The sequence below is a fragment of the Coffea arabica genome, chromosome 10e, assembly GCF_036785885.1.
Source record: "Coffea arabica cultivar ET-39 chromosome 10e, Coffea Arabica ET-39 HiFi, whole genome shotgun sequence".
In the NCBI taxonomy this organism is placed as follows: domain Eukaryota; kingdom Viridiplantae; phylum Streptophyta; class Magnoliopsida; order Gentianales; family Rubiaceae; genus Coffea; species Coffea arabica.
In genome coordinates, this window is record NC_092328.1 from 875,948 (window position 1) to 895,678 (window position 19,731).

General features: G+C 38.2%; 5 protein-coding genes across 5 annotated transcripts; 4 read left to right on the forward strand and 1 right to left on the reverse strand.

Annotated features, from left to right (window-relative positions):
• Positions 1 to 208: 208 nt before the first annotated feature.
• Positions 209 to 1,394, forward strand: LOC113712447 (thioredoxin-like protein CDSP32, chloroplastic). Its single transcript, XM_027235876.2, has one exon. It carries the CDS (start codon positions 379 to 381, stop codon positions 1,282 to 1,284), a length of 906 nt encoding a protein of 301 aa, XP_027091677.1. The 5' UTR covers positions 209 to 378; the 3' UTR covers positions 1,285 to 1,394.
• Positions 1,395 to 4,285: 2,891 nt separating this feature from the next.
• On the reverse strand, positions 4,286 to 5,409 carry LOC140015394 (uncharacterized protein At1g76070-like). The gene has a single exon (XM_072067920.1). It carries the CDS (start codon positions 5,283 to 5,285, stop codon positions 4,494 to 4,496), a length of 792 nt encoding a protein of 263 aa, XP_071924021.1. The 5' UTR covers positions 5,286 to 5,409; the 3' UTR covers positions 4,286 to 4,493.
• Positions 5,410 to 8,397: 2,988 nt separating this feature from the next.
• On the forward strand, positions 8,398 to 14,176 carry LOC140015363 (uncharacterized). The gene is made up of 3 exons (XM_072067763.1): positions 8,398 to 8,857; positions 9,379 to 11,829; positions 13,261 to 14,176. Exons 1-2 carry the CDS (start codon positions 8,746 to 8,748, stop codon positions 9,522 to 9,524), a joined length of 258 nt encoding a protein of 85 aa, XP_071923864.1. The 5' UTR covers positions 8,398 to 8,745; the 3' UTR covers positions 9,525 to 11,829; positions 13,261 to 14,176.
• Positions 11,356 to 11,823, forward strand: LOC140015435 (uncharacterized). Its single transcript, XM_072068011.1, has one exon. The coding sequence runs from the start codon at positions 11,356 to 11,358 to the stop codon at positions 11,821 to 11,823; it is 468 nt and encodes a 155-aa protein (XP_071924112.1).
• A 406-nt stretch (positions 14,177 to 14,582) lies between the features above and the next one.
• On the forward strand, positions 14,583 to 19,632 carry LOC113711840 (probable prolyl 4-hydroxylase 3). Its single transcript, XM_072067762.1, has 8 exons — positions 14,583 to 15,318; positions 15,456 to 15,546; positions 15,921 to 16,018; positions 16,156 to 16,253; positions 17,783 to 17,912; positions 18,056 to 18,243; positions 18,548 to 18,636; positions 19,217 to 19,632. The coding sequence occupies exons 1-7, from the start codon at positions 15,116 to 15,118 to the stop codon at positions 18,619 to 18,621; spliced, it is 882 nt and encodes a 293-aa protein (XP_071923863.1). The 5' UTR covers positions 14,583 to 15,115; the 3' UTR covers positions 18,622 to 18,636; positions 19,217 to 19,632.
• Positions 19,633 to 19,731: the final 99 nt, after the last annotated feature.

Here is a 19,731-nt window from a genome sequence, read left to right on the forward strand (position 1 = left end):
TTACTTCACCTTCAATTTTGTTTTTATTTAACATATATCAAATCGTTACGATACATTTTTTATAAAAAATTTTTCAAAATACCAACCCAAACAGGGTCGGCCCATTTTTTTAATCCGAAACTCCAAATCCAACCATAAGAATATACTATCCTACATCTAGTGGCAACAAAAAAGGTACGAGATGAAAAAAAAAAATCCACTCGGAAGTGTTGACGTGGATAACATGAGCCACACTTTTGAACGAGTGGACATAATCCCACCATCTTTAATCATATCACAGGATAATTATTGCGCCTACTCCACTCCACATGTGTTAGGCCATATCGGTCGGAGTTTCATCTCCAGCAACAACAACATAGCAAATTTCCTGCTCTAGTCATGGCCACGGTCGCAAATTTCTTAGCCAAGCCACCAACCGATCAACTTGCCGCCGTTACAAAGACAAGTCCCTACTTCTACCGCGGCTCTCCTCACCTTCCATTTTCCTTGAAACCCAGACAGTATTCTTTTCCAGGCATCCACAAACGTCAGGATCTATTCATTGTTAAGGCAGCAGCTTCAGCAGCTGGTGTTAAGAAGGAAAAGGCCAGTGATGAGAGAGTGAAAAAAGTCCACAGCATCGAGGAATTCGATGAAGCACTTCGCTCGGCCAAGAACAGGTTGGTCGTAGTAGAATATGCGGCTAGCCACAGTCTCGAGAGCAGCGACATCTACCCTTTTATGGTGGACCTCAGCAGAACATGCAACGACGTGGATTTCCTACTGGTCTTGGGCGATGAATCCGAGAAGACTAGGGAACTCTGCAAGCGGGAGAAGATAGACAACGTCCCGCATTTCAGCTTCTACAAAGGCATGGAGAAAATTCACGAAGAAGAAGCGATAGGCCCTGATCGGCTCGTCGGGGATGTTCTATACTACGGGGACAATCATTCGGCTGTGGTGCAGCTTCACAGCAGAGAAGACGTGGAGAAGTTGATTGGAGAGCACAAAGTCGATCACAAGCTGATTGTTCTGGACGTGGGGTTGAAGCACTGTGGGCCGTGCGTGAAGGTGTATCCGACGGTGCTCAAGTTGTCGAGGCAGATGGCTGATACTGTCGTATTCGCCAGAATGAACGGCGATGAGAATGATAGCTGTATGAGGTTCTTGAGGGACATGGACGTGGTTGAAGTGCCCACGTTTTTGTTCATAAGAGATGGAGAAATTTGTGGGAGATATGTGGGATCTGGCAAGGGAGAACTAATCGGTGAACTTCTTAGATACCAAGGAGTTCGAGTGACTTAGGTCAAAAGAACAAACCGGAAGAAGATTCACCAGCAAATTACACAATTCAATTGGCTGTGTGAAACTTTGTAACACAAAAGCAAAAGAAATATAGCTTATTTATTTATTTTTTTCTGTTTGTATTCTAGTTACTTACTTCATGTATTGCAGAACGTAAAGTTTTCGTAAATTTTATCAATCACGCCACAATTCTGTCTTTAAGACCGAAAATCATGTAATTGTATTTCTCCTTTCGGTTCTCCATCGGAACCGGAGTCGAAAGCTTTCATTTGGAGTCGATATGCCATAAAACTGAAGCTTTATTTACTCAATTGCAATTCTGATAGGAAATCCTACGCAGGATCAACAACAAGCAACTGATGGCTAAAATCGAAAATCCCTTAAATATTCCAGCAAGCAAATGTTGATTTCCTTTGCGACAATGAGAGTCCAAAGCTTAATCAGTCATACTAATCAGCTGCAGCCGGTATCATGAACACCTGCAATCGACAAGAAACTAAAGTTAATTAACTCGCAGGATGGCATATATGTGCCCCAAGTGTGGACTGAATTTAGGAGCACCACCAAAATAATGCCAAAATTGTGAATAAGATTCTACTAGTCTTGTAGATCTTAATCCCTCGTGCGTAACTATTGTCAGGACTGAACCACTGGGCCTTTGGCGCAGTGGCCACCACATACTTGATGGGGTAAGACACCAAAAATGTCATATTTCTGTGGCTTGTCTTTAAAAAATTCAGACCGGTGTGTTGTGCACCCGTTTTGTTCGATGGTGGTTCAGTCTCCTCCGATTTATTTTTGGGCCTCCGTAGACCCGCTCCCTTCCTCTTAGCATCGGATGATTAGATTTAACTTCCTCTTAGCATCGGATGATTAGATTTAACGTCTCCGACAAAAGAAAAAAAAAAAAAAAACTATTGTCGGGACTAAATGCAGCCAGCTACGTAAGTTCCACGAAATCTCCGATTGGACAAATCAAAGGCAGTATTGACTTGTATAAATCCGTAAGAGTACTCTCCCCCGTGCCCGACAGCTGCCCGTAGACTAGGATAACACAATGCATTTTGGATAAAATTCCAAATTGTTGTAGAGCAAATACATGATTATACTTTAAGGAGGTATGCTGAAATTGTAAGCCTCAGATGCACTATAATGTGTATATTTACAAAACAAACATAATTATGTTAACGAAGGTAAAAAAACATAATAAATATTTCTAAGCTGATAAAAATTGTATTGCACAGTCAATTTCGTTGATTCATTTTTTTTTAAACACTAATTTGTAGATGGTTTGTAGGCAACACAAAAAGGAAAAGAATTCCAATTTATTAAAAAAATAATAAGGCTTTGGTTATTCAATTGTTTAGATGGTTACTGCAGTTCTGTTTCTTTCTTTTTTTTTCCCCTTAGCAACTGTTGCAAATAGTCTGACTTTATAATTTCTAAGGGTCGACAAAAAAAACTCATTGACGTGTTGACTCGCAGAATCCATCCCAATTTCATTCTGAAATACCCGATTCACATTTTTTAACCGGGGTTAGAGGAGGGCTGAGTGTTGGCTTATATGTGCAGCGGGCTAGGATTAGAGGTTTAAAAACTCACTAGTGCCCGACCTCCTCCTAAATATATACACAAACACAAAATATTATTATTTTTTATAACTAACTAAAAAATTTCTTTGAGCAAATTGCAACCTAAATATAAGAGATTATATTTTGTTGACAAGATTCACTTGCAAAGGTGACGATCTTATTTTTTGAGAAAGTGGTTAATTGATGTAGAATATATATATATATATATATATATATATATATATATATATATATATAAGTAATGCTAATCACAATTTTCATTGATTTTGGATTCTTTAATTTTTTTTCCATTCTCTTTGCATGTTTGTTTCTGGGAATGAGACCTTTCTTTTGGATAAAATTTATATTGAATTTTAGATGAACATGTGAAAGACAAAATTGAATTAGTATAAATTATTTTTTTTAGAAAAATTAAATGATGAGAGGGACGGGATGAGATGGGTAGCAATTGCTCTAACCCTCTTTCAGCAAGCATTCGTCGATACACAAACAAATAAGAATAAAAAATGACTAACTTACAAAGTGCAAGTCGAATCAATTAAATGTTATTTGTGCCCACCCCCTTTTAATTTGTCCGCCTATGGTTAGGGTCAAAACTATTAAATGACGAAATAATGGAGCTCCAAAATCGGATGCTGGCCTAATTGGTTAAGTCAAAACTAATGAATGACAAAACAATGGAGCACCAACATGAAATGAAATGCAGGAGGCCAACCGAAAAGGGGGGAAAAAAACAGAGAGATAAAAAAAAAAAAAGAAGAAGATGAAATGCCTCCCTAACTGAGTAACAACATGTGGAACCACCGGCCTTTGGGCCGGTGGCTACCACCTAAGTGGAAAAAAATGTCACATTTAAGTGTTTTGTTTCTAAAAAATTCAAGCACATAGTGTGCTGTGCACCCGTCTGGTTCGGTGGTGGTTCAGCCCCTTCTGGATTATCCCTGGACCTCCTTAGGTCCGCCCCCTCCCTCTTAGTGTAGGATAGAATAGGTTTATCGTCTTTGAAAAAAAAAAAGGAAAAAAAAAAGAGTAACAACATGTGGAAGTCTAGAAACTTCAAATTACGACAACTGGTTGAAAAATCAGGGTGGAATTTTTTTTTTTTTTTAAATCCTCCCCCCCCCCCCCCCCCCCCCCACCCTCGCCTAATCCCTCCCTACCTTCAAACCTGATAGCCAAATTCGAACTCTGGTCAAAGCATCAGAGTGGAATTGTAATCATAATCTCACAATGAGACATTTGCATAATTGCATATGCAAGTGGAAAACCGATTTGCACACATTCGTGTAAGCTAAAATGACGTTACTTGGAAACTTTTTAATCCCCTTTTGGATTGTCCGATCTAAGCTCGTACTCCTGCGTACGTGGAAGAAATTTTGAATTATGCACATTTCACACGTAAACACATGTAAGATGAACTGAGCATTTTGTTTCAGTAATTCAAGATGTCCTCTTCGATAATTCTATATATTTACATTCACAATCTACGACAGAATTCTTCTAGGAGATGTTTAAACCTCTACAAGGAATTCACAACAACGAACCAACAGATCAAATATCAGGAAAAAGGGAAGGAAACCGTGCATGGAAACTAAAACAAAATCCATCAACATGCTGTCACCAGGTATTTAGTTGAAGGGGCTTAGGTTGAGCCATGGTTCTTCTTTTCCACAGATTAATTTCTTTTCTTGGCTCCAGAGGCAAGACAGCTGCTCCAACTTCGCCTAAGAGGATTGGTGCAGAGAAAGGAATAATAACTTCATCTTCTTGTTCTTCTTCACTGCTATCTCTTTTCTCTTCATCTGAATAACACCGTCTGTTATCCGGCTCCTCTGGAGCAACCTGTACCGATGTCCAGTCAAAACTAGAAAAAGAATCCCGGCCACTTGCAAACCTCTTCATGTGGCTCAGACTAGGTGCTCTATCGGGAAGTTTTTTAGACTGTTCGTATGAAGCATCAGATTTTCTTCCCGGTTTCCCCCTGTTAAAGATATTCCCAGAAGCCGACTTTTTCTTCTTCTGCTCCATTGCTGATGGCTTGTTTCTCGAGTAAGCATGGAAGGATGAATATGGATTGTAAACTACTTCTTTAGGCAGGGACATACTAGCAGCTTTCTTCTTTTTGGAGGAAATCTTCTTCTTGTGCTTGATTTGGCCCATGCATGAAATCTTTGGTGAAGTTGGTTCTTTCGCATCAAAAGTGGAATTCTTTGATTTGTTTCTAGCTTCTTCCAATACTACTGATGTAATTGGACCGGAGAATCCTTTGTTCTGGTGGGATTTCAGCTTGTTCGCATTTACCTTCCCTGGACTGAAGGGGTGGCTCGGTAACTTAGCGGCTGCAGCTGCTGCTTTTGGTAATAACATCAAGAACTTGATTTTGGACTTGGCTATTGCAGGCTTCTCCATTGCAAGATTGATCAGCAAAATCCAAGCCTGACTCTGTATGTTTGTGCTTTTGTTCCGCTGTGTATTTATATGGAGGGTTATCACTTACCAGGAGAGCAAAGATATACAAGAAGACATTGATTGATAATAGAGACCCTTTCAATTGGTGAAAAATAAGAGTCGTTTGGTCAAAGGAAGGGATCAAATGACTTAGCAAACCTACAACGCCCACCAGCATTTAATTTACAGGTAACTTTGATACGTATTTCATTTTCCTGCGTACCACAAACTAAATCTTCATTCAAAGGTCTTAAAAACCAGGCTCAGTCCACGACTGACTGCTAGTAAGACCATGTATTTTCCTTCCTTTCCTTTTTCTTTTCTTTTCTTTTCTTTTTTTTTTTTAAAAAAAAATTGGGTTGAGCGTATACTGCAGTTGGAGCCCTCGCGTGACTGGTCCAGCGGTAGCGCCTCTCATCAGTGAACCTTGAGGTCACAAGTTCGAGTCTCCGCTCTGCTGGATTCCTCCGCGCACTTAACGTGTTCGGGTCGGGTTGGGGCGCCGGGCCCGAGCCGCAGGGGATTAGTCGGACCCCGTAAGGATTGATCCGAACACCCCTGTGTCGATAAAAAAAAAAAAAAAAAAGTATACTGCAGTTGGAACAATTATAACATGGCATGCTAAGTGAGATTTTTTTTTTTTTTTAAATCTTGCACTTAGTCTATGTGCTCGTGTTGTTGACCAAGTGTCACAAATGGCTACCTGTTTCGAATCATGCCGGCATGCAATCAAACTTAATTATTATTTAGTTCCAAAAAAGAGTTAATTTCCATTTTTATCCTTCAACTATACTCAAATTTTTACTTTAGTCCTTAAACTTTAAAATCGGACATTTGAGTCCTTAAACTGTAAAATTGTCTCACTCAAGCAACATCACTCATGAAATGAGACAGATTTATGCCTAAATGGGTATATTTTAAGGATTAAATTAGGACACATTTTATACTTTAGAAACTAAGATGGACAAACTCTATACTTTAAGGACTAAAGTATGACAAATCTTATAATTTAGTGACTAAAATGTCCCATCTTGAAGTTTCGGGACCAAAATGAGAATTCAGATATAGTAAAAAAAAGTACAGAGTGAAATTAATCGCAACGGATCCTCTGTCCCATACCCTGTGCCACTCTCTGTCCCAATTTTTATTATATTGCTATTTCTCCTTCATAAACATCATGTTTTAATTCTTTTTTGTTTCCTTAAGATCTAATAACTATTAATTCAGTAAAAAATAAATATAACAGTTAAAAAAAATAATATATAATAGAAAATTAAAAAATACAGCAGAAAATTCATAAAAAATCTCATTTTTTTATGCATTTTGATTTTTTGAGTTTGTTAAATTTTGTGTATTACTCAATTAATAGTTAGTGGATCTTAAGGAAACAAAAAAGAATTAAAACATGATGTTTATGAAGGAGAAATAGCAATATAATAAAAAGTGGGACAGATAGTGGCACAGAATGTGAGACAGAAGATCCGTGGTGGAAATCAACCCTTCCATGAATGTTATAACAACGGCGCACGACACAAGCTTCACTAAAACAACTCCATTAGCCACGCTATATTGACTTGTCGGGCCCTATTAATCTCGAGAGGAATTACAAGAGCATGCATGAATACAGCGAAAAAAGGATCGTTGAAGTTTTGGGCCAATCACGTAAAAAGATACGGGGATTTCCAGCCTTTCCAAAATATTTTTCCCTAATAAAATTTTCAGTTGATCGTTAAAAGTGGTACATGATGAGTGCATCATCTGTTTTCCTAGCAAATTATTTGGATTTGTGTGGGAGGTGAAAATGAAGATCTTAAAAAAAAAAAAAAAAGAAAGAAAGGAAGAAAAAGGTTTTGATGAGAAATTAATGAGTGCGAAGCGCATCGTCGAGGATTCCCATGCATGCAATGATGCATCATGTACTTTGGAGTGTTTTTGTTTTCTTGTACTGTGTGATGTAATTCTTTTATAAATATTTACAGTGACGATATTACAATTTTAAGGTCTCGAAACATAAAAATAACCACCAACCTGTATGCTACTGGAAATTACACCTAGCTACGTCCCTAATCGTTGCTTACGCATTAACTCATCCGCTGACCTTTCTTTGCTTAATTATATAGTTCCCACTTCCCACTGGGGTTATACTTGCAACGCATGGAAGCGTGTATCCTGCGACGGTATAAAAGTATCAGGCAGCTAGTAGTACTCGTCAAAACAAAAAGTCAAGATTGCACGCTGCTGCCGGATTATATTTAACACCATATGAGGAGCAAATTGTAAACTTTGCCGGCTTGAAAGAGAGATAAACCTATTTGTGACAAAGGAAAGTAAAATCAGTACTCCTATGTGAACTGTGCATAAAGCATAAATCAGACGGCATGAATAAGACCCGCGCCACACACAGCACTGTAGCAGGATGAGGTGGCTGGGAGTGGGAGGATGCAGCTGCAAATTAAGGCGGCAGCTATCTCTGGTCCAGAAGACAGCGCCCATTGCAAGAATGAGGATAGGCATTCAACAAAGAGATAGATAGATGGTCTTTTTCCTGTCAAAATCTTTTACGTTCAACGGAAGAAAGCAAGAATCGGTAACATGAAAAAAATTCAAAGAACAATTTCATATCTTAGCATATGTACGCCTCTTTGTTTATGATGTACTCCGGAAGTTTTCAGCTGGGAAAGTCGCACCCCTCTTCTGCGGTTCGGTTGTCAAATGTAGACTGTACGAAACCTTTTACGCAACCATTTCTTGGGTTCTCTATTCCAAGGAAGCTGAAGGATTCGTTTTGGAGGCCTTACTTTTCTAGTTTTCTTTCGTTACAAGAAAAGACAATATTGAAAAGTCATGCTCTGATAAAATTTGTCACTACTCATTCAAGATGTTAAGTCAGAATAAATTTCCCCCCCTGGCACATATTATATTTCTGCCGCTTTTGCCCCACACGTTTATAGGCGAATTTTATGTCAGCTGACATTACTGACATTATATGTGGATGATCCTTTACTCTCCTGACTAAGGTTATGGATGACTCATGACCATGTCCATATTCCATGTTTGGGCCTGTGGTTCCCCTCTTGGACCCGACTCATGACCGTATCCCAAGTTTAGGCCTGCGGTTCCATTGTTGATGAGGGTCCTAGGTCCAATTGAATGGTTCATGACCCCCGAGGCACCACGCAAAAGAATGCGTAATTGTGGAAGCCGATGAGCAGATGAAACTGGAGGGAAAGAGTGTTATGTTAGCCCATTTTTACATTGAAACCAACCCTATAATCCAGGCGTCTGCTTCTTTAAGCAGTGTGATTTGTTGCAACGTCGCAATAAAATCAATTATCAAGTTCAGATGCATCGACTTCTTGCGGTTGTACTGTAGTTCTAACCGGAAAGGAATTGGGTGTAAGTGGTGGAGAGGAATTCGGTGATGGCGGTGGGGTTGCCGCTGGATTTGCGGGACTTCCTTCTCCGAGCTCGTGTGCTGAGGCTTTATCGACAAGCTCTCAGGACCATTCGTAGAGCTCCCGTTGACTCTAGAGGTGAACCTTCTGTAAAAAATTATCATGGTTTTCATATAACCTTTTAGTTTTCTCTTTTTTATTTATTTATTTTGGTCTTTCTGGTGTTGGAGATTTGTTTCCTGGGCTGAATAACCCAGTTTCCCTCGTTCTAAGCACCATCTCTGAGAATGTGAGCATTTACTATGCACCAATTGCTGAAAGAACGGTTTTTTTTTTTTGGGAAAAAAAAAATTACATTCTGTTGATCGTCTTTTGATTTATTTTCAAGTCCTGAGAGTTTTGAGTTCAACAGTTGATTCAATTATAAAAGCTAATCTTGTATGATGGTGTTTTCTTTCCTAGTCCTTCCAGCTGCTCCTTGTGCTGCTTATTGTTTCTTTAATCTATCATGCAATTATGTGGGCTGTGCACCCAAACTCACTCGGGTTGGCATGCTCTGTTTTCCATCGATACTAAACTGTAAGACTAGGAACCCTCTTGTTTTTAATTGATCCGGGACTCATGGCAATTTGGCATTGTCTCCTCCTTGTTGGTTGCAGCTGAATTGAGGGATATCATTAGACAAGAGCTGGAAACCAACAGGAATTGCAATGACAAGCAGAAAATTCGGTTTTTGATTAGCGATGGATTACAAAGATTGAAAGGACTGGATGAGACGCTCGATATGCAAGGTCGTCGTGGCTAATGTATTGTACTTTCCTGATGTGTTCTATGGGGAATTGTCACCGTTATCTTGAAGGCTCATCATCTTCTCCTTCCTGCCACATCCTTTAGACAGACAGATAAGTCACAATTGATAGGTATGCTCCTCCTCCTCCTCAGATGAAAGCCATTTTAGAAAAGCTTTTGCAGATTGTCGGCCCCTTTCATTTCTTGATGCTGGATGTCAAGGCCTAAATGGTTTTGGCAGAAATTATCGAAGTCAATATGTAATGACATGTTAGGTCTCTGACCAATTCCTTGAATGCTGGCTGTTGAACTAATTCTTTGATGCTGGATATCATACTTCGAACAATCTTGGTGGTTGTGACTCCGGGTGTCTAATGGTAAATCCAGATCCCATTTCTGCCACTAGGGTTTGTAACATTTGAAAAAGAAAATTCAGCAACTCTCCTGTTCTTATAGCCCGCCCTCTTATTTCAATCATTTTATTATCAGTTAGTGGGAGATGGTAACGGGTAACCCAACACCAACACCAACACCAACACCAACACCACACATGTGTGTCCAACATCCATTGATGTTCAGAGGCTTGAATGCATTCCAAAAGATAACAAAATGCTGACGACTATAAGAAGGAAACATGCAATCCCGCCACATTCTACTGCTTATCATCGGAAATTTGACGATCCAAAAGATCTCGATTTTTTTTTTTATTTTGGAAATTGAAAGCTTTCTTTTCATAAACTGTGGACTCGACAAAATATCAAGGAAAAAAAAAAACTTCTATGTTTTGAAACAATACTGAATGTATTTGGCGTTTTCAGGGCTGAAATTGGAACCTAGCCTATCCTATATTCAAAACTAGCTCAAAATTAGTATAATTGTATAAGCTCTTTTGCTAATTGGTTGGTCAACAACCCAAAATGATACTTCTCTTTTTATAGTTTATTATTAGTATTATTATTTACTCGACTCTATAATAGTAGATAGAAAACGAATCTTTATGCTAAGACTGGAAGATTTTTCATGCTTGAATTGCACTTAGATTTTGATAAAAAAAGAAAAGGTCATTTAATCAAGCTAAAATTCAAACAAGCTATATAAACTTAGTAAAATCAAGCTCAATATATTTAATCAACCTCAAATATTTGTCAGTTTAAATCAGTGAGTGTGTTTGGATTGTGAGTTATTTGGCCAAATATATTTACTTACATCACCATTACAATTTCCAATACACCTTTTTATCTTCCCAATTACCTTTTTATCTCACATACATCACATCACAAAAAGTGCTACAGTAAAAATATCTCAAATAACTTACAATCCAAACACACTCAGTATTATATATTACTGCGTATATACCCAAATGAAACAAAATTTAGTACTAATTTAATGTAAGAAAATTCAGATACTAATATTATGTTTATTAGAGCTCTAAACGAATCGAATCATTCGCGAGTCGATCGTGAATAACTCGAGTTCGTTTAACATCGAAACCGAGTCAAATTCGAATTGATTAAATCAAATTCGATTTTGAACTTAAGTTTAAAAGTATTTAGTTCCTTAGCTCGCAAGTCGATTTGATTATATATTTTTATTTTAATAGTAAAATTATATATATATTTTATTATTTTATTATTTGTTAAAAAATTATTATATTTATTTATTTTTAAAATATAAAATAATTATATTTTTATTTTTTTTAAAATTTAAACTCAAGATCCACAACTTGACTCTCGCTCATTTGCACCCCTGCCCCAAGAGGGGACATGAAAATTGTTGTAAAAGCTTGACGGCTCTCTCATGGTGAAATCAAAAGACTGATATCACGCCTGCAAAAAATTCCCAAAAAAATGTCAAGCAAGCTTCACGCTTATCGAGCGCTCCTCCTAACCCATCTCCGTTCTCACCAGCCCAATAGCCATCTCCGTTTATTGCACCATGGCCCAGACACGGTGGAGGAGCTATTGGACAGACACGTGGTGAAGAAAGAAAGGAGCTTGGATGATGACGAAAACGAGCTCTTGACTCGCCAACGACTCACCAGCACCCGTCGCGAGGCGCTGAGTCTCTACCGAGACATCATCCGGGCCAGCCGTTTCTTTATGTGGCCGGACTCCCGGGGCGTTCTCTGGCGGGATGTTCTTAGAGAGAATGCCCGGAAAGAGTTCGAGGAGGCCCGTTTCGAAAAAGATCCGGAAATTATCACCCGGTTACTAATTGGTGGTCGTGATGCCGTCCAAGCCGCGCTAGATAAGCTTGTGGAGAAACAGAAGCAGCAGATTGAAAAGGAGCGAAACGATTCTACTCGTCCTCGATGACTTTGGGTAAAGGCATTGTTCAATTTTCAATAAATACTCAATTTTTTTTTTTAAATTCAATTGACGGAGATGTTAATTTCAATCTTCTTGTTTATATTTTATTATTGTAGGCACTCGTATAAGCCCTAAAAAAATTGGGGATTTTGATATGACTTGTGTATTTGTTTTTTAAGCTCTTTCCGGAGATAAGAAATGGTTCACCTGAAAGACCCAATTATCATAGATATACTTGGTTCTGAATTTTCTTCTCTGAAATAGTCAGTTCATTTCTGCATATGGCCAATCAGTTGTCACAACTTTGCTTGCAATGTGAGCTTTGTCTGGTATGCTGATTACTCTGAATTGCTAATTTTCAGCACTGTACTCTGTTTTCAATTGAGCTCTTTAGGTATATTTCAAAGAGGAAGAGTTTTAGTTAAAAATTTACACAGGTAACATGGATCTTTATAGGAAATATCATCCGTTGTTGTGTGAAGTGCAAGTGATTGATATACAGAGGTCGTTAATGACTATGATATTATGCCATTCTAGATTCAAGGAATATAGTTCTGTTGAAGCTGAGCTGTGAGATATGCGGGAGAAGCATATATCATTCAGTCATATCTGTTGTACAGGCAATAGGTCTCGGCTTTGGTTCTGTCCCTCCCTGTCTAAGCATACCAACAGAGGAATCGCAAATCAATTTCATCTTCTAAGTTATTATTTTCTGGTTTGTTTTATATCCAGTCAGTGGCTTGGTGGTATCAAATACAATTTAAGATTTTGCTGTATTAAGAGCGTAAAGTTTGAATCCTGGTATCATAATAACATGTGAGGTTGATATGCACATTTTCAGCTGCCTGAAAGAGTGGACGATGACCTCGTGAATTTTTGGAATTCATGAATAAAGTGATGATTTGGCCACAAAAATATATTATTGATTAGCTGTTGAGGCTCTTTGTTGTACAAGATGGAATTTGTAACCCGACAATGAGGGCAAGAGACGTAGGAACTCTGATTCTTCTGGTCCTCATGTTTGACAATAGCGAATGAGAGCCTAGAATGTGATTGCTAGTGTTTTCATGAGTTGACTGTAACAATATACAGAGTGGGCTGCCGTTTCAGTTCGGGACAATCTGAAGCTTCTTATTTCACTTTGTCTTAGATTTGTAGACTTGCTTCCTGTAGCAATGTAAAGAATTTTCAATGACATGATCTCCTGTCGAGAGCCAAAAACTTTGTGTATGATGTACATCTTATACATGGTGAACAGAGTTCAAATGCTAAATCTCTTTCTAGATGGTACTGCTGCATAGTGTAAATTGTCGGGTGTATAAGGTAACTTAAGTCATGCATGCATGGTTGTATTCATGTTTAGCATGTCTCATATGTGAATCTGTAGCTGTCCTCTGATATAATGCTTTCCCTGAGGCAAGTACCTTATTCTGTTTGTATCAGGTTGACCACCGTGATTGGCATTGCAATGGTAACCAAAAGCTATGTCTACACCAGACTTAAAGAAAAACCCTTTTGAAGGTTGCGGTGATTGGCTGCTAAGAATTCGATGACGTCAAGGGTGACAACGGATGAGCAATGACCTAATCAGAGAGCAAGGAGTTGCACATCTACCATACTATAAAGTTGATGAGTGCTCCTTTTTTTTTGTTTATGCATTCAATATTCTAACCCCTTCTCATCTCAATTTTGAGCTTGGACGTCTATCAGCTCCTTTCTGTAAGCGTTGTGTTAGTCCTCTTCTTCCATCCCTGTCACCCCTCATTCACTCAGAACAATACTATTGTAATGTTCCTCCGGTAACCAATCTTGTAATTGAGTAAACCGGGGCGTGCCAGGCTCTTTTTTTAGGTGAAAAACTAGCCTTTTCCCCTCCCACGGGTTGCGTTTAAAATATCGAAGTAGTTTCGACTTGGGATGTTGTGGTACTGAAAAAGTAACTTCGGGATCTTGATTTGCAAATGCAGATTTATGTTAATATTCTGGTTTCAGCAGATCAGCAAAGAAGCAACAGCCTGCAGCAACGATGCAGTTTTGACACCAGAAGAAGAGAAAAAGGAAGGGCAAATTATGCGCTCTCCGATAGTTCATGTACAGAGAATATGTTTGATACATAGGAACAAATGCCGGATCCTTGTCTTTTTTTTTTTTTTTTTTTTGGGGTCCTTCTATTTTCTGCACATAGTGACAGTTACCAGAATGCCAATTAGCTTGGATGCACTGCTAGCAGTTTTCAGAAACTTCCCTCTTCCTGATTTCTGTTCGTGTGAAGTTTGTATGATTGAGGTCCTTCAGCTGAAGCTAGCGGGACTTTTTTTAAAGTTTGAGGGCCACCAAAAATGGTCATAAGTTTCCTCGAGATTAAGGCTTCGTTTGGGAGTTGAGGATTTGGTAGAAAAGAAATTTGTTTGTTAGTTTTTAATAAAAAAGAAAAGAAAAGAAATAGGCGGATTTAGGAGAATAAACAGCAGCCAAAATTTTTTTGCGAAATTGGATGAAAATGGAAAGAAACTTTGAAGAAGCTTGTCAAATTTTTAGAAAATGCCTATTTTGTCCCTAAAATGATCTTAAATAAATATTTAATAACTTTTATATTTAAAATCATTCCATTAATTTTTAAAACTTTTAAATAACATATAATAACTTTAAGTTTTTCCTTCTTTCTTTTCTACCCTAAACACCCAAACTAAGCCCAAAGCAGTAAGCAAGTCAGTGTTTATTTGCGCTGATTGCGATTTCTAAAGTCAAATTTCAGCAGTCTTCCATCCCAAACCGGGGGCCGGTGTTGCCCACAGTGAACAGGAGTTACAGGAGTAATAGGAGCGGAGGAATATTTGCGAGCCGGGGTAATACAGCAGCAGAAAAGTTGCAGAAAGTGACGTCCTTTTAATACACGAACCTCGTAAAATCTACGAATTCAATGGACATTCTCGTCTTCTTGGCAGAAGTCACAATTTGGCTGCCTTTCTTCTCTTCCCACTTTCCACCTCTTCTGGCATTGAATAATATTATTGTAGGACTGTTACTCCAAAAGGTCCACGTAAAACCCTTCTGTCATTTGAATTCTGGCAGCAAACTGTTGTAAACCGTGGATCAGTCGTCGTCCCCGCATATTACTTCCCTCCTAAATTTTCTTCCCAGTATTGGTCATCAGAAACATTATCTAAAGATTTTACGAAATTTTCTTCCCGTGATCGGTTAGGCTAAACCAATCCAAAACTGTACAGTCGAGCCAGCAGAATTGCATTCCCTAACCCTTTTGGCTTCCTTCTGAAAATCGGAGGGTTTATTGACGACAATGGCGAAAGGAAGATTTAGTCGGCAGCAGCATCCAGGGAAACGGACGTCGACGGTGGCGTTGGTTCTTTCGATGCTTCTAATGTTAACAATCGTGCTATTAATGCTTCTGGCTCTCGGCATTTTTTCTCTCCCTCTCGGCTCCGACGATGGACCCTACCCTGTCTATGACCGCATCAAGTTCAAGCGCGTCGCTCTCGACATGTTAGACTTTGCTTCTCTCCTTTTCTTTTGTTCGTTTCCTTTAGCAAAAATGAAACTTTTTTGTTCTATTCCTACTGCTATGTTCTTATTTTCCCTCTCCTCTTCTTTTTCCTCCAAAAAATAAATAAAATATGCAGCGGTGAGGGAGAAGGCTTGGGGAAAAGAGGCGAACAATGGACCGAGGTGCTCTCTTGGGAGCCTAGGGCTTTTATTTATCACAATTTCTTGGTAATATTTCTTTTTTCCCCCTTCCTTTTCCGTTTCTATGTGAATTGCATCAGAGATACATCAGTTCTCACCCACCGCTTCATTCTTTTTCCCTTTTACACATTATTTTGCATTAAGACGAGAACTTAGATTAGTATTGGTTCATTTATAGACTTCTCTTGCCAAAAAACAAAAGATTTTTTGTTTTTTCATCTTTCTTTGAATATCAAATGTATCTATAACGTGGTATGAGCTATCTAAAAGCGTCTGCAGAATGAAATTTCAGAAAATATCATGGTTGTTGTAATTTTGTGCTATCTGAGAGAAAATGTGTTGAAATTATGAATTATATATATTGTTTTTGAAAATGTTGGCTCTGTTTCTCGTTTTCACAGTCTAAGGAAGAATGCGAGTATCTAATTGATCTTGCCAGGCCTCACATGGTTAAATCAACAGTCGTGGATAGCAAAACTGGTCAGAGTAAAGATAGCAGGTTTGTACTGCTCCATTTCCACATGGTTTCTTGCTTTCACTAAATAGGTGAAATTTGAACTCTTCATTCTTCATTACTTTTTGCCTTTTTTTCTAATGATCCACCTATACTATGGAGGTAATAATGTCTTATTGCAGGGTGCGTACAAGTTCTGGAATGTTTATGAGGAGGGGAGGGGATAAAGTCATCAGAAACATCGAGAAAAGGATAGCAGACTACACCTTCATTCCTGTAGGTATGGCGGTTAAAGAGCCATTCATAAAACTTGTCCTCACTGCTGCAGTGCCTGCTGTTATACTAATTAATATGTTCTTATCTATGTGCTCTCCTGTAATCTCCTTTCTAGTTGATAGTAAGTCTGTAGAGTTTTTGCTTTGATACTTGGAATTTAATTATCATTTAACGCGGAGGTTCAATATAAGCACAGCATGAAGTTTGTACAAGTTATAACCTGGTAGCATGGAGATGACATTTTCATGTCTGTGATACTACACAATGTTCAGATTGTATTTACCTAAAGTCTCTGATTTGCTATTCTTAGAGAATGTTAAATTTCTAGTTCTATGAGTTCCTCTTCATTACAATTTCCTAATCTTACAGAAGTGACGTGAATTATTGACTTGTACTCGCACTTAGCTGACAGAAGTTGTTCTGACATGTGACCTGGCTGTAGTATGTTACAATGGAAATGAAGCAACTTGCATTATTCTCTTGTTCTGCTGAGTTTTTCAAGATTGCTTTTGTGATCAAGTTCTGAGATAAAAGATAGATAGTAGAGTTAATTCTATCTCCTATATGTTATGTTAAATTTGGACAACTGCTTATCTGTTGCACTAATTATAGATTAAAAGGTAATGCTGACATTGTGGATGCCACATCGTGAATGACTACAGCTGATGCTTCCACTCACGCAGTTAAGATAGACCAGTTGGGCACATGTAAAGACCCAATGTTTCCCAAAAGAAGCACATTAGTCAAAAGACATATGATATTGAAAAAATAAACTTAAATTACATCTCATCCTTCTTCAGACTCTGTCATTTCTATCAGAGGTCTTTCCATTGTTTCTTTTTCATCCTACTGTCCCTTTCTTAGATGTTTCTTTCTTGCTGTCATGTGCAAATTCCATCAATGGAATTAAATTGGATGTCATAAAGTGAATATTGTTGATGATGAATTCTGCATAATTTTATCGACAAACTTGTTCAGTTACGTGCTGCTTGAGCTATGTATCTACCAAACACATGATGATGCTATTGTAGTTTGTGGTTTGCTATAAACCTAAAATATGACTGTAATAGTCATTTTGATAGACAGAATGTCTTTAATGCCCTGAGTAGTGTTCATCGAATTCTATGTGTTACTAGTGCAGGCATCGCCTGACTGACATTTGATGATACCTTCGTTTTATCGACAAACTTGTTCAGTTACGTGCTGCTTGAGCTTTGTATCTACCAAACACATGATGATGCTGTTGTAGTTTGTGGTTTGCTATAAACCTAAAATATGACTGTAATAGTGATTTTGATAGAAAGGATGTCTTTAATGCCCTGAGTAGTGTTCATCGAATTCTATGTGTTACTAGTGCAGGCATCGCCTGACTGACGTTTGATGATACCTTCGTTGTAGAAAAATATGAGGTACCCTTATAGATTTGAATATTTTGCTTGTTATCTCTCAGCTGATATGGTTCGTTTGACGTTGTACTCTCCTAGAATTTTTTTTTTTTTTGGGTGCTTTCTGACTAAACTGAGACTGTTACAGACCATGGAGAAGGCCTTCAAGTTCTTCACTATGAAGTTGGGCAAAAGTATGAACCTCACTATGATTACTTCCTTGACAAATACAACACAAAAAATGGCGGCCAACGTATAGCTACACTTTTGATGTATCTGTGAGTTGTATATCTTTTGTCTACAAATTGGATCCCAGCATAGCTGTTAAAACATTGTGCTAACTTGCATTAAGATTAGTTCCTTGTGAAATTCTATTCACTACCTGATAAAGTTTTGGGTTTTTCTTTTCTGTGACGTGCAGATCAGATGTCGAAGAAGGTGGAGAGACAGTTTTTCCTGCTTCAACAGGGAATTTGAGCACTGCTCCAGGGTGGAATGAGATGTCAGAATGTGCAAAAAGGGGACTTTCTGTGAAGCCGAAAATGGGTGATGCTTTGCTTTTCTGGAGTATGAGACCAGATGCCACTTTGGATCCATCAAGTTTGCATGGTAAAGTTCCTCCCTCAAGCAGATTTTCCACTCACCCCCTATCCCCACTTCTTTCCCAACCTCTTCCATGGCTGCACAAAGAAAGAAGGTATAACCAGATAAGAGACAGCCAAAACAAAGCTGAAAGCCACGTGGTAAAATTGGATAAAATTCTCATATTAAAGACTGATGCAAATATCCACTTTGTGGTTGTATCAGTTGATATCATGTTGATTTTTCAAAGACTGTCTTGTTAATTTAATATCCAGATTCCTTCACACGAGGAAGTAATTAGGATTTGATTTCTTTTCTCACTTTAATGCAGGTGGTTGCCCTGTGATTAGAGGTAACAAGTGGTCATCTACGAAGTGGATGCATGTTGAGGAATATAAAGTCTAGATGTATTTTTTAAAGGTAACTCTTGGGGCACTTAGTAGTCAAATCCAGTATTTGGTACTTTCTGTGAGTTGTTCATTGCCAGCCAAATGGTAAATTATTTTGCAGAGCTGGTTTCGGTAAAATATGAAAGATGTCTTATCTGTAATCATTTTCTTTAGTGAGTTCAAGCCCATGGGCTTTGAGATATATGATTTTGACATGCAATTTCTGGACGCAGGGCTGCATTTCTCTTTCTGAACTGCTTAAATTTTCATGACACAAGGGACACGATCAATATCTATGTTCATATTTTCTTCCGATACATATAGGCCTCAGGTTTTTTATATTCAATTTTCATTTGTTGCCAGTCGTGGACTGCCTGCATTACAACTGCTGTATTCTTGTATATAATGAAAGACATTTTGATTGTGTGGATAAAGAAATTTTATCTTGTGATGAAGTTTACAAGATAATATTTCTAAATTTTGTGCGTGCAGACTTGATTTGTTGGTTTTGTGCTTAATTTACTGCTCAAATGGGGGCATGCTGTTGATTTATTTGGCAACTATTTAGTTTACTGCCTGACCATTTTGCTGACTTTTATTTCATGTGGCAGCATTTTTTTGAAGATACACAAAGAAGATAATAGTGGATTTTGACTCTAATTCAAATGGAAGGATGGTGTCTCTTAAGCTACAATGTTACCTTTACTGCTGACATGATGCTTCATTTTCTGAAAAGGCTTCCTGCTTTTTCTTGCCAGCAACCGGGTGCAGGTGGTTCCTAGTCTTGTTTTTGATGAAATAAAACCATTTTCTTGTGCGCTTGGCAACCTGTATGTATTTTAGTTGACATAGATTGGTTACCACACTAGTATACGCGGCAATGACTTGAGAGCTAACTGTCAAATTGTAACTTCGGAGGTGCAATTTTTGATTATCAGATGGTGGATTGGTGGTGACTGGCTCAGATTTACTTTAGTGTTCGTTATTCATTTCATTTTTTGGAGTAATGAAAAGCTGATGTTCATAATTTGTTCTCTTGCTGTATCATTGTTTCCCTCCCATTTGCCATTTGTGCTGCTTGTATTCTCTTTCTGCGTGCAGGATTTTTTTTTTTTTTTTTTTGGTT